The following is a 14,790-nucleotide window of genomic DNA, read 5'->3' as shown; positions in this document are numbered from 1 at the left end:
TATTACATTAGAAATTGTGAGTTTGTTACTAATCTTTTTGTTAAAGAGAATCCTAAAGAAAGGTATTAGGTATCCTGGCAAAATATAATATACTATACAAATGCCATACTTCCCACTTCTAAATACAGGCCTGTATCTTCTCTACACTGTCCTTTTAGGTTTTCATCTATACTATTAGATTTACTTGCACAGAGATGGAAATGGAAAGTCATAATGGACCACATGTGTTTCATGTATTTTCCTTTTTCTTGGGTAACTAACTGCTAAAGCCTATCTTTCAATACCTGATAGTGTATTTAAACTGTGGAGACTTTATTTCTTTCTATTCCTAGTGTTCAACACAAGAATTTACAGTATGTATATTTTTAAGGTAAAATTTATACCTTCAAAAGAATTAAGTAATATTTACTATTCTGAAATTACTGATTTCAGAATAGGGTAGGAATAGTTTGGATTTGACACTAAAAATGGGAAATTTTGTGATTGGGAGTTATGATTTTTTTGTAATTACATGTTAAGTTTTGTTTCTTTTTAAGAGAAAGTGTCATTGTAAAAGTGATGTACAGGGGATAACAGTTACATAAGTCAGAGTATATTTCTATTTGAAAAATATCATCCCTTCCCTCATTCCCTGGCTCTCTACCAGTTTTTCCCTCCTGTTTCTTCCCACAAAGAAAATGAACTGTGCATTTGAAATGACATTATATTCACAATGACTTGATGAAAATGGGGACCAGTTTAAGAAGGAAGTAGATGAGAAGGTGCTACAGAAAAGAAAAGAAATAGCAAATGTGTGTAATAAATCATATGAAGTACTCAAGATAACAAATATAAGAAGTAACAGCATGACTGCTTTTCATCATGTGAAGATATACAGGAAATGTAGTAACATCTTTCTATATAATTGCTCTTTTCTATCAAGCATTGACAATTTTCGTTCAAGTTGAATATAGCAGCATAACTCAAAACTGCAAAGAAAATTAAAAACATGCCCTGCCAGAAGAAATGATAAGAATATTTTCAACACAAAAGCAATATTAAGTTCCTAATACAACAAGTTGACATATTGGAGGTTATCCTTAAATTTCAATTGACACATTAAATGTGAACAAACAGTACTGAATAAAATTTGTAAGCCTTTAAGCTATTAATTTAACAGTGATTTTCACATGTATTTTGTAATCTATTTGTCCCTTTTCACTCATTTCCTATAGGAAGTATAATGTATTCCATTATCCATAAAAGTTGGGAGAAAAATTCTTTGGCACCCAATGTAAGGATCAGAACTAAAGAATCATGGACGTCATGCTCAATTTACTAAAAACTCCAGATATGTTAACATACTTAATATAAAAACATTTTAGGGCTGGGGATATAGCCTAGTGGCAAGAGTGCCTGCCTCGGATACACGAGGCCCTAGGTTCGATTCCCCAGCACCACATATACAGAAAATGGCCAGAAGCGGCGCTGTGGCTCAAGTGGAAGAGTGCTAGCCTTGAGCGGGAAGAAGCCAGGGACAGTGCTCAGGCCCTGAGTCCAAGGCCCAGGACTGGCCAAAAAAAAAAAAAACATTTTATAGACTTTTCGTTAAATAATCAGCTCAATACCTATGAATTCAGCTTAGTTGTGGATTTTCATAGATTAACAGCATTAAATAAATCTGTCCCTGCTTTTGTAACAAAGAAAATTTCTATTATTTAAAGATTTAACATATACTTTTGCATTCTACCTATAAAGTATAAAAAGAGTGGTTTTTTAAATACTTTGATCGAGCTTCAGATTTTCTCTGTCTGGAAAAGCAAAAGCAAAATTAATAGAAAATATGAAAAGTGTAGGTCCAAGAGTGACTTCCTTCAATCTTAGCTTCAGCTTCTGTGCGAAACCAAGGGTTTAATCAGTGATTATTGCAGAAATAACTCCCTTCCTTGAATTCTTCTTATGGCAAGTAAACCAACAAGGATAAAAAGTATTCATCTTCAGTTTTTCTATTCTCCATTGGAATTAAAAATTCACATCCCTGTGTTTAATCCTTTTTCTTATTCCATTTGGTTCATTCATTCATTTTCTGTGACAAATATTTAATAGCTTCATAACTGTAACGTAGGCAAAAATGTTTCCCCTCCATTTTCACTTGTTGTATTGGAGGGTTTAGCTTCGCTATCATGTCCTTTTCTGTCTCATGAGTTTAACTTGAAAATGATTCATAAGTTAGGGTAAATCATGTTAAAACATTGTAACTTTAATGCATGCAATACTCTAATACATCTTTCTCTTTTTTGCTCACTGCTTTCCCGAACAGGTTTAAAGTGTAAGTATAATTATGAGTGTGCTATCCATAATTTCATTTAGTAGAAATTTTATTTATTTAAAACCACCCCAAGCAGCAGAGTTGAAGTCATAGCTCAGTTCAAATTCCAGTACAAAAAAGAAAGAAAAAAGAAAATACCCCCACAATCCTAATTATACAACAATAATCACACAATAGAATGTAATCTCTGTTAGGTAATACCAAACATACTTATTTTTAAATAAAATAGAGTCAAAATAGCTAGGAAATGAAATAAATCTTTGTTGTGCCTTGTTTTATGAGATTCATAAGCCAAGGACCCACTATCCATCATGTGTTAAATTATAAGTTACTTAATTTTTAAGTGACCTAGAGAAATAGATATTTATGGTATGAAAACTGATGATCACTAAAAGTATGACTGTTAAGTCAGGATACCCATAGTTATATTTTTATCTTCAAGCGTATGCGATTTCTTTGAGGCAATGATTCAAAGGTCATTCTCCTAGATTTTAAAAAAAATGTAAATATATGTGACATATTGCATAGTGTCCCTATTATAAAATAATGGAACCCCAGAACTTATTTACGCTATCCAACTACGAGTTTAATATTAACACTTAAAGTCTTTCTTCAAGGAGTCGACATGTTAGAGAATGGAATTGATCCCCAGAGAAGATGATTCTGTCCATTTAGCAGCCCAAACACTGGTGTAAAATATTTTTAAGTGGGTATCTCAGGAAGCTGAACCTCACTATTTAAAGACAGCCTGTTGATATTGATATCTGTAAAATTTCTACAATGAGTTTCACAAGACAACCTTACTTTACCCAAGACGCCAGGCTGAGTGCACCAAGACAGCACGAATTCAGTCTGCAATGCCTGCAGCCAAGCCAGCAGCTCCCACACCTGCGCCTGTGGCCGCACCCCCACCCCCGCCACCGCCCCCGGGCGCGCATCTCTATGAAGAGCTGGGAGATAGTACCATGTAAGTACACTTTTCAGTAGATGGGGTTCAAAGGATGCTAGGGGCTGATTTTAACTCAAATCTGTGGTGAAAAAAAAATGCAGTTTATTTCGATTAATTTTTTCGGCTGAAAAAGAGGTAAAATGAAAAGCCGAGAGATGGTGAAAATTAATTGCCAACAAAAGAAAAAAAAAGAAAGAGAAAAAAGAAGAAAAGAAAAGCAGTACTCAAGTACTCATTTGAGGATACAGTTGTAGAACTGTAGTATAAGTATTATATTTAATCAGTCTTCCTTAATGGTTATAATGAGTTTCCTAAAAAGCTGTAAGTAGATTTTGGAAACCATATATTTTCATGTACAAGGTAAGAGGAAAGCACAGTCATAAAACGGCAATTCCTGATTTGAGTTCCAAGACAATTCCCATTTAGTAATCAGAAGAAAATTATAGCTTAAATTCATGGACCTTTTTCTGATACTGTTTTAGGATATTAAGCCATACTCTATTGAAAATCTAATGAAATTAAAAAAACTCAAGAACTAACCAACTAACACCCATCTCATCGTTACTGACAGAGATCTATTACTCTTAACCATTTTCCTACACTATTTGGGATTTCTAACTCATTTTAAAGCACATATTTTATAAGAAAGTATTAATTTATAAAATCAAAACTTTCTATCAAATGGTGCTATTTACATAATCAAGTTCCTTTTTGTAGTATTTACTTTGTCTATGTTTTAAAAGTTTCCTAATAACTAATATGTGGCCTGACATAGTAAATGAGCAAAAATATAAAACTAGAATATCCCTAATTTCAAGAAACCTTGTAAATGTATCCAATGCCTAACGTATGAAACTGTAACCTCTCTGTACATCAGTTTGATAATAAAGATTTGAAAAAAAATAGAGTTTAGCTAGGAAGGGACTAAAATATACCCATGAGACTTGCATTTATGAGCAAAATAAGCCTTAAAACTCCTGAAACTCCCTTTTAACAAGGTAGCCAATTTAAATAGATGTATTAATACTATATACCATACTAGTAATATCAAACATACACTGTTGGATAACTTTAAATTTATAAATCAATTTATATCAACTTATAAATTGATATTTATGCTATATTAATGTTAACATTACACAAAGGATGATTTGAAATATAACATTGTTTTCTACAATAACAATACAGGAATCATGCTTTAAATACATACTTTTAACTTTTTAACTAAGTTGAAAATAATGGTCTCTTTTTTTACTTATTGCTGAATTAGGAATTGAGCCAATATATTTGATTCTTTTTGGTTATGTTGCCTAACTCTAGCAAAAATTTTTAGAAAATAATAAAGTATTAAGTAGAAAGGTAAGTGTGTTGACTAGGACATCAATGAAGGACACATACTCATTTTAACAAAAGCAGGTATAATGTAACATCATCTGGAATATATATAGTTTGATGATGGTAGTTTGCATGTAACAATACATAAAATAATAATTTGAAAAATTGTAGTAAAACTAAATCAGTAGAAGGCTGTGATTTATATATGCAGAAGAATTTTAAGTTCTATATATTTAATTTTCTTGTTTTAAGAACTGTTTACCCACTCGAAAATTTTGTAGGAATTCTTATTAGTTATGACAAATGAAATAATTTTAAATGAGTTGCTATTATTTTAAAAAGAAAAACAACAAAGGTAATTCTGGAAATGAAATCTTCACAATGGTATTGGTAACTGAATATAAGTTTTGCTTCTCTGAAATATTGATCTTAGTAACTACTTATTCACTTTTTCCAAAATAAAATATATATTCTTTATCAGTCCCTATATACTAAATAGGTTTTATAGTACATGGGATTGGTTCTTAATTATATGTAATAATTATGTTTCAGGATTGAATTAACTAGGTTTCATAAAAGGGTATGTTACATACTAGAAAACAGATTATGATAAACAATTTCTTGTGATAATAAACTCAGATAATTGCCATACAATTATATAAAATGCTGGTAAGTATCTTTATAATGAATAAACATGAAGAAATTTAAAAGGTGGATTATTTTTCTTGGATGTATATATTGTTTAAAGCAACTTCCTGTTAGTATTTTCATAATCATAGCAAATTAACTATAGTTAAAACTTTTTTTTTCTATCACATGTTTTCTCTTTCTCACCTGTGGAAACATAGGCATAAGTAAGTAATTAATATCATTCTCATACAAGGACATTAGAATTCAAATGTAACAGAATGAACTAAATGCTGCTTTTACTGCACATAAAATAATCATCATATTTTGCTGTGGGATCATTTGCTTTTATCTTCCATATTTAATTTCCTTTTAATGTCATGAAATGGCATGAATTTAAAATCCATGTTTCAGTAACAGTATTTGGCCTGCCAGAAAATAGATTCAAACTTTTCTTTTGTTTCTAGTTGGTCAAGATACATAAATTATAGATAAATTGATAGATAGATAGATAGATAGATAGATAGATAGATAGATTGCAGAGAAGTAGACAAATCGATGATAAATGATAAATAGATAATGGTTATATCTTTCTTTCCATCATATTAGACCACAGATAGAATTAACAAATAGCCATGTACTGCCAAGTCAGATGTTTTTTGATATATTGAAAAATAACTTTCCAATCTCAGGAAAGCTAGAAATATTTTGTCTCTTTATTTCAATTGCTTACAGTTTCTAGTTGTACTAAAGGGCCTAATAATTCAGATAAACTTGTGAGAGAATTTTTTCATTGTATTTTTACCCAATGAAAATTATCAATTGTAACTCTCTATACAATTTTATTCTTTAACCTATTACAATTACCCTATTTCTTCAATATGTCTATATTTTCTTTCTTTTTTTTTTTTTTTTTTTGCCAGTCCTGGGGCTTGAACTCAGGGCCTGAGCACTGTTCCTGGCTTCATTTTGCTCAAGGCTAGCGGTCTGCCACTTGAGCCACAGCTCCACTTCTGGCTGTTTTCTATATATGTGGTGCTGAGGAATTGAACCCAGTGTTTCATGTATATGAAGCAAGCATTCTTGCCACTAGGCCATATTCCCAGCCCCCAATATGTCTGTATTTTCTATACAAAGTATTTCCTTTTGTTTTCATTCCTTCTGGGTGAGCAAATATTAAACTGTTACTAAACTTAACCTGTCATTCTCTTTTGACTGAGAGCAAAATTTAATAGAACACTACAACTACCTGCTACCCAACTTTTTAGGAGAGCAATAGGAGCACTTTATGTGTGCTCTTTGACTTTTTCCACTTTAGTTATACCTCAAGGATACTTAAGATTCATTATCCATGCATGGGAAAATCTTGCAATGATACCTAAACAATATTCTTTTAACACAAACATTTTCATTAAAGATGAGTCTTGACTAAAAATGGAGCCAGATCAGATTTGAAGGAAACATTAACAGTCCTTCTGTTGATAGGTGTTGCTTATAATGAGTTAAATTTGATTAAGCATAAAACTCAAGCAGCAGCAACAAACAGTCTGTTCAAACTTGCTGCATGAAGTCTATTTCTAAGTTGTATTTTTAACCCTGTGAAAACTTTCCCCTCTGACTTTGGGAACTGTAATTCTCTTAATCTGGGAAATAGAATATCATTTTCTGTATACTTTTACAAATTTTGTCACAGATTGGAAAGTATTTTTAGTTCTAGGACCAAATTATTGAGATGAGTGAGCTGTAATAGGAAAGCCAAGTGATTTAGTTATAGCCAAGAACTTTTGTACCTAAAAGTAACAGCCTGAGTAACTTCATGCAAGGAAGAGGATATGAAATTAAAGGCTAAGATGCTTGCTTGAAGATTGGATAATGGAGCCTGATACATAAATGAACTCTGAACATTTGTATATGTATACTTTGCAGTATTAATCTAACTAAAAAGGAAGTCTAGAAATTGACCTAATCTCTCATGCTAATCACACCTTACAAAATTTCCCATTTATTTTTTTTTACTGGAATAGGAAAAAGAATATTGTGCTTTGTTTCAGTAGATTAGTGTTCTTGGGCCTTTAAAAAATTAAAGAAATAAGAACCATATAACATCTTTCTCATTTAAATTATATTACAACCTGTTTCCTTACGTTTCATTATCTTCTTTTCTTTCAAGTCTTTTCCTTCTCTACCATTTTGAACAAAGCAGGGGAATTAACTCAGTCTCAGAAGACAGGAAAAGTCAGCAAGTTGTGATGCCATTTTCTCCCACTACCATTGAGGCACCCAAGCCATCCCCTGTAGATGGATCATTCAAGAATAACCAACTTAATCCTGCAAGACAACTCACATTTCTTTCTGATGAGGAAGACTTATGTGCACATAATGCCCTTTATAAAGAAAACATAGGTCAAAGATCAACAAATTCAAACATTTCATTGAGAGCACATTTTGAAGACTCGGGTTTACCCAAAACACAACTAAAGAGCCAATCTCTAAGGGGCTCAAGAGAAAAAATTCAGAGGATGTGGAAACAGCCTGTCAGTTTACCTAGGAGACTGATGTGTAAAGTTCCACACAGAACAGAAACCATAGACCTAGTTAACTGGCAAAGCACAAGGCAAAATGCTGAATATGAAAGCATTGAGATGTATTCAAGAAAAAAAGGTAGCAACAATCCACTTTGCACAGCAGAAGAGGTAAACTTGACAGAGAAAAAAATAAGGCAGAAAGAAACACTGAGCGCACAAGGTACAAAACAGTTGAAGTGTCGATCTTCAGACTCCTTTTCCTCCTCTTGGTCTCACTTCTCATTCTCTACTTTGCCAAATGTTTCAAGAACTGTGGAGCTCAGATCAGAATCTAGTATCATCACTTCTCCTGCCGACTCCTCCTTGGAACTTTCTCCCGCAAGGACTTGTACTTCAAATACTCTACACTTCAAGAGAGACACACCCACGTGTATACCCGATGTTGAAATAAGAAGGAATATTTTTGAAAATCCTTCCTATGTACCTAACATCTCTCATTTATGTTCTTCCCATCCCGCTCCACCTCCTCACACGGATCCTTCTCTTGTTCTTACTCCTTTTTCTCTTTCGTTTTCTCAGTCTTCTATCCCCCTTACCCTTCCTCTCCCTCCTCCGCAAACACCACATGGCTCATTTTCTGTTCATACTTCTACTCCCCTAACTACTTCTCCTTTAGTTCCTCTACATTCAAATCCTGGTCTTCCTCCACCCCTTCCCCCTCTTCCTTGTCCATTTCCTTCTTCAGCAGCAGGTCTAACCACAGATTATAGCTCTTTACCACCTGTTAGATGCACTACCCATATCACAACTTCCATGGAAATTAAGCCTTCTACGACAGAGCTTCCCACAACTAAAGCAATGTGTCATTCAGACACTCAAAGACAACACAAAGGCATCTTCAAACATATTAAAAGCCTAGCCGAACTTGAAAAATCAGTATCTAACATGTGCAGTCAAATAGAAAAAAATTATTCACTCACAAAAATCTCAAAACCTCCAACAGATTGTCCTTCAGAGAAAGAAAATATGGAAATGACATCTGAACAAAAGCAAGAGAATTTGGGCAGTGATTTTGAGGGCACTGAAACACAGCCTCATAGTCAGTCAACTGCACTGTAATGTTGCGTTTCCAATCTTAATTTGGCAAATCCTTTATTGACCATAGTCTTCAAGTTGAACCTCAAATGTGAATATCAGGAAGATCCCAATGTCTTACCCCAAACTTGGTGCAATGCTGTTTTCTTCACTTTTTTTTTTAATTTAAAAGATTACTAACATCATCACCACTAACTCACATAGTAGATTTACCTTAACTTTTTAAACTACCAAATAGCATTATTTATCCTACAGTTACTTTAAAAGTAAGTAATTTTAATCTATTTTTAATGGGGGAGTTATGGGCATCAAAGTCAGTTATCCAACTTAAACCAAAGGCTTGTTTATCATGTTGATGCAGTGATTTTCTTTTCCTTTTGTATGGTAGTTTTAAACAAATATTTTAGGAGAAATCAGACTATTGTCACGACATATGCTAAAAGTGATACCCTAGATCTTATTTTCTTGAAGCCTATGTACTTAGAGGAAATACTTACAAAGTAAGATGTTATGTACCTAGTGTTCTAGGAAATGACAGAAGACATAGGTATTTTATTTTTCAAAATAAACCCCAGGTGCTATATAGTATGTAGTCATCTGTTTTATTGCAAATCATTCTTTATTCTGGCTTGCTTTTATACCGGCTAATATGCTTATAGGTCTGATAAATCTATTGCTTTTTGTTTCAATTGCTGTCTGACTCCATTTATTTCTCCTTGTGTTTTTGCTTTTGTTCTTTATAATGAAAATAAATCTCTAGTTGTTGACTTTTGTAAGCCATTTCATTTTTCCCACAGGTGTTTTAAGTGCTATTTTATTTTGCTTTTACACATTATTACATCTCCCTAATTAGACCTTTATGGGATTCTCCTTCAAAAGACAATATTTATGTCCATTTTAATAAGTTTAAAGCATGACTTTCATAAAAATCAAGAAGAATTGTATTTGCTAAATGGCCACCAATTTTATGTAGGCCTTTGCTTCTTACATTAGGCAAGGGATGTTAAGAAAAATATATGACAGGAAGAAATTTCTGTAGTTATAGTAGTAGTCAGCATCATAGAATTTAACTTGCAGTCTTAACAAAATTTGCCATGCTAAGTATCACTATCTTTCCACCTTCTTCATGAAATGTATACATTGAACTAAGCATGCTTAGCTCAATTACATACCTGTACACACATGAACATTACTATAAACACTTATTTGTTCATATAGAAACACAATGTAAAATACATGATCAAGTGGTCATTTTGTTTTTCTCATGAGATACATTGAATATATTTTATTTATTGGCAAACCTCATCCTTGGGTACAAGCATGTGTAATTCAGGAGTTTTATACATTAGATTATATAGAAAAATTTACAGTCACAAATTATATTTTGTGACTGTTCCAGGAAAATAAAAGATGATTACAAATAAATTAAGTGTACTATTAGAAGGTTTTTCGTTTCTTTTAAGTACCTGAAATATCATGACCTCTCCAGGTAAAACTGGAGTTTGATAATTATATCTCGAAGAATAATCATATAGGTTGGGAGCCCTACAATGTGCCATTTCGAAGTCTTGCTCAATCTATATATTATGTGACATGTATTAAGGTTTTAATCTGACATTCCTAATTATTGAGATCAGATAAAAAAAATTCTGTGAGTTTAATTACTTCCATTAGCCCATCTGCTTCCAATTCTTTTCATCCAAATCGAGTTATTTCTTTCCTGGGATTCTTGAACATGATCTTTTTTCTCTCTTTCACTGAAAAACTTCAGTTGGAGTTTTTGTTGGCAGCTGGTCATATGCATGAGAACTTGTGCTATTGGGCGGACTCTGACAAGGTATTATTCACCACAGTGTGAAACTTTCATGTGACTGTATGTTCTTTAAGCTAATTTCTACAACCTTTTTACAAGTTTGAAACTGAGAATTCCTTAACAACAATATACGCAGTATGTAAGAAATACAAATATTTTTGTTTAAGTACTCATAGCACTATGAAATTGTTACATTGAGCCTTTCTATTACATTGTAATTGTGATTGTATATTCTCAAAATTGTATTTTATATATTAACAATGGAACATTCCAACAATTTTATATTTAATACAGTTTTTAGATTATATTTGGATTTTTCTAACTTCAATAAATCCATTAAACATATTCTATATAAGTCTCATAAATATTAATGCAATGCAGAATTTGAAACATTTTTTCTTGCTCAGTTTGCAGCCCCTAAAAAGTAAAAAAAAAGTCTCTAAGAATCTTTATATCTATGCATTTGTTAAGCTTTCTTTAATGCATTATGAATGTAGATGCCTCATTTAAAATATAGTAAAGACTACCATATACTTTTCATTACGAAAAAGTAAGCACAATACACATTGAATGGAAAATTAATAATACACATTTGCTTTAAAAATTACATAAAACATGCACTTAAATGTTTTCAATGGTTTTATAGACAATGTGGAAAGAATGAAGAAAATTATAAATAATAATTCTGTCACATATTTTTCTGCCTTTGAACTAAAACAGGCAGCATAAATAACCACTAAAGGGGTGGGGTGCTATTAGACTAATGGAAACAGTGTCCTTAAATCTATTAATTTAAAACTTCTGACACTTATTGGCAATAGTGTTAATAAATGGAAACAACTAAATATCCTTTAAAACAAAGTAAGTATCTGTCCTTGGATACTTTTCATGTGATGTATGTGACTCAGCTGTCATTATTAAAATTTAAAGAGGAATTTTCACTAGTTTTGAAAGAGAATTTGAGCAGCTGTTGAATAGGTCTAAAATTTATGATTTCCCAAAAATACTGCGAGAAATCAGTAAGAACTCTAAAATCCAATGTTAAATTCTAAATAGAATTTAATATAATTATATTATCCATATTACCAACAGTTTCACTGAGTAATCCACTATGTTAATATGATTTTAAATAAATAGATTTATTCATCTATTTCAACTACAGATGTAAAAAGTATTCTAGAAACTGTTTTCTTGGACTTTCGAAAAGTGTTTTTATGTATTTATAAAAATCTCCATTACATATGTTTTACATTAATTCTGCATAGAATGATCAACAACCGCAGTTTAATAAGTGAGATAACTGTTTAACTCATAAAGAACAGAAAATTCCGTAATTGATTCACATTGAATATGTCATGCTCTCTTTTCCTATCAAATTCAGTCAACTATTTTACTATCATGTGATATATAAGCTTTACTATTCTGTGTTTTGAATGTTTAACTATTATACGTTTAAAACCTTGTTTACCTTCACTCTAATAATACAATTCACATTGAAAGGTAGCTAATATTTTAACCCTGGACGCTTAGCATCATTGTTAATATAAATAGAAAAAATATGATCAATTGAAACTATATATTTTAGTTGGATAGTTATGCTTTATTCAGTAATTATTGCATTCTTTATGTAAGAAACATTTATTTTCCCGATTAATATTTTATGCTTCAAGTATACCACACAGAGATAATATAAAATATTAATCCTAATGAAGCATGAGAGAGTCCAAGCATATTATAAAAAGAACTTTTGATGTTTTTTGTTTTGTTTTGTTGTTTTGCCAACCCTGGGCCTTGAACTCAAGGCCTGAGCACTGTTCCTTCCTTTTGCTCAAGGCTAGCACTCTGCCACTTGAGCCACAATGTTACTTTTGGCCATTTTCTATATATGTGGTGTTGGGGATCGAACCCAGGGCTTCATGTATATGAGGCAAGCACTCGTGCCACTAGGCCATATTCCCATGCCCAAAAAGAACTTTTGAAAAAAATAGACTTTGTAGATTGTTTATATGAAATGATTCTCTGTGGCTTTTAATTGTTGTTAGTTGCTCAAGCATAAAACTTGATCTTCCAGTCTTACAAAATTCTTAAAATACATTTCTCACTGAGACAGTTTTAGTAAAAACCATCACGTTTTTACTCAACATATTTTAAATGGCCCCTGTCTTATAGGATTACCTAATCTTAAATTCCAATGTATGTAATTCTCATTTCTTTATTTCTCCCTTTCAGGAGAGTTTATGCATCAGAGGTAAGGGCTGAGAGTTGTTATGTTTTAACAAGCTTACAAGGGAATTGCTTACAGAGAAGGTAGAACTAATATACTTTCTTTTCAACTACATACTTTTCCTCTTACTCAATCACAGTTTTGCTTTTCCTTTTCTCTGTTGTTTCTATGCTCTAGGATTTTAAGTTTGTTATTGAATGTGTGAATGCACATCAATTGCTTATATTTTCTTGAATACATTTATTTGGTCCTAGATTTCAATTATTCAGTAATGTGATACTCTTCTACATTTGTTTTTCAATTACATAAGTATATTTAGAAGTTGTAAGGTAACATTTTTTTATACCCTACTCATTAAATTAGATCTTGACATATTATATTGTTTAACTCAGAGCAATTAGAATGGTCTGAAATACTGTTTTCAAAAAAAAAGCTCTGGGATTTCTATCTTGTTATAATGATGACTCCTTATCTGCAAGAATATAGTGCATATTATATTTCTCTCTGGCTTGAAACAGTGACAATACAGTTAGCAGTAAGTCATTGAGAACCCAGTTTTGTTTACCATTCAGTTTCTCAGCCAAGAAAGGAAAAAAAAACAGTACATGACCAGTTTGGCTTATAATTTAAAAACCATAACTCTAGATTATATAAGAATCAAGTTGAATGCTTAAATGAATAATTATTTTTTCAATGATGAGCCTACTATTCTATAGATTGTATCAGAGCATCTTGAACTTAAGTGTCTGTTCTTTTTAAATAAATAACAATTAGCCTGACTCACCAGCATCTCTGTCTTAAGAAGAATGAAAGAGTACCATGTCTTACATATGTTTTTTAACACATTACAACAGTATCATATGTAAGTTCTATTCTTCTTCCCATTGGAAAGATGAAGCTTATTATTACTGTTGAAGAGAAAAAAGGATAATATAAAGTAAAGCTTTTAAAAATAATTATATAATATTTAAAAAGTATTTTTGAAGTATGAATAATTGCACTCTTAAGTGCAAGGGATCTCCATAAAATTCTATTTATTAAAGGTGTTAAATTTGATGGTAGCTAAAACAGTGATAAAATCAAAACAAAGAGATTATTTATCACATTATATTTTTATAAAGAATTATCTCAAATATTATTTATTCTTTGGTATTAACTACATTAGCTTATTTGGTAGCTGTAGAATGATTAATGAACCATAATCCCACAGTAACAAGTTTTAAGTGATTGCTTTTTTTTTCTGCTCTTTACTCACTTATGTTCTCTCTTTTCCAATGAAACTACTTTCTAAATCTTTTTTTTTTCTATTTTAATTTCCTTTGGTAGCACCAACAACTGCTGAGGCCTTCTCTTCTTAAACCAGAGGTATCAATTTTCTTTTCAACTTCACTAAATCTTTGAATAATTTCATTTAACTTTAATTCTTTTATGTATATCCATCTCACAAAAACACAGAGCAGGTGGGAGAGCAAAGGTTGTTTTCAAACTTTTTAATGAATAAAACAGTCTAGGTATTGCTCCTTAGCACCTACGGTCTTTTATATTGAGGGGATGAGAATAGGAGAATCAAAACTGGAGGACAAACAAGATAGAATGTTCATGAGATTCCCTTCTTAGTGGATAGGTAATATGGTCCTTTGTGCCTGTCCTAAAGTCTCAGACTTGGAACATAGAAATTCAAGGCAAATACGTTCAGAAGAGTCCACCTCTACAGAGAAAGCTAGGAATAGTAGCAACTTGCCTCTGGAGTACTAGAGAGAGAGTGAAGCCTAAATACTGAGGCAAGCATAAAGCCCTGAGTTCAAACTCCAGTATGATGATAAATATATAGAGAGAGAGACAGACAAAGAAAGAGATTCTAATTACCTCCCTACTGCTTGCTAATCACTCAGATTCTAAATTTGTACCTTTGTT

General features: G+C 31.9%; 1 protein-coding gene across 15 annotated transcripts in view; it reads left to right on the top strand.

Moving 5' to 3' along the window:
• Positions 1 to 14,790, top strand: part of Pcdh15 (protocadherin related 15) — a 443,526-nt gene that overhangs the window by 421,087 nt on the left and 7,649 nt on the right. For 4 of the 15 annotated variants that reach the window (XM_048338788.1, XM_048338791.1, XM_048338784.1 and 1 more), the window contains 4 exons: positions 2,300 to 2,308; positions 3,123 to 3,275; positions 5,441 to 5,446; positions 7,390 to 8,863. In XM_048338788.1, the coding sequence (XP_048194745.1) occupies positions 2,300 to 2,308; positions 3,123 to 3,275; positions 5,441 to 5,446; positions 7,390 to 8,863 (1,642 nt within the window). Of the gene's footprint in view, positions 1 to 2,299; positions 2,309 to 3,122; positions 3,276 to 3,887; positions 3,906 to 5,440; positions 5,447 to 7,389; positions 8,864 to 10,610; positions 10,677 to 12,881; positions 12,901 to 14,202; positions 14,242 to 14,790 lie in introns of those variants that run through there. The other 11 variants (XM_048338793.1, XM_048338796.1, XM_048338787.1 and 8 more) reach the window with 8 other exon arrangements.

This window comes from Perognathus longimembris, chromosome 2 (assembly GCF_023159225.1).
Source record: "Perognathus longimembris pacificus isolate PPM17 chromosome 2, ASM2315922v1, whole genome shotgun sequence".
Classification (NCBI taxonomy): Eukaryota; Metazoa; Chordata; class Mammalia; order Rodentia; family Heteromyidae; genus Perognathus; species Perognathus longimembris.
Note: the sequence above shows the minus strand (reverse complement) of the source record. Positions and strands in the feature narration are given on the sequence as shown.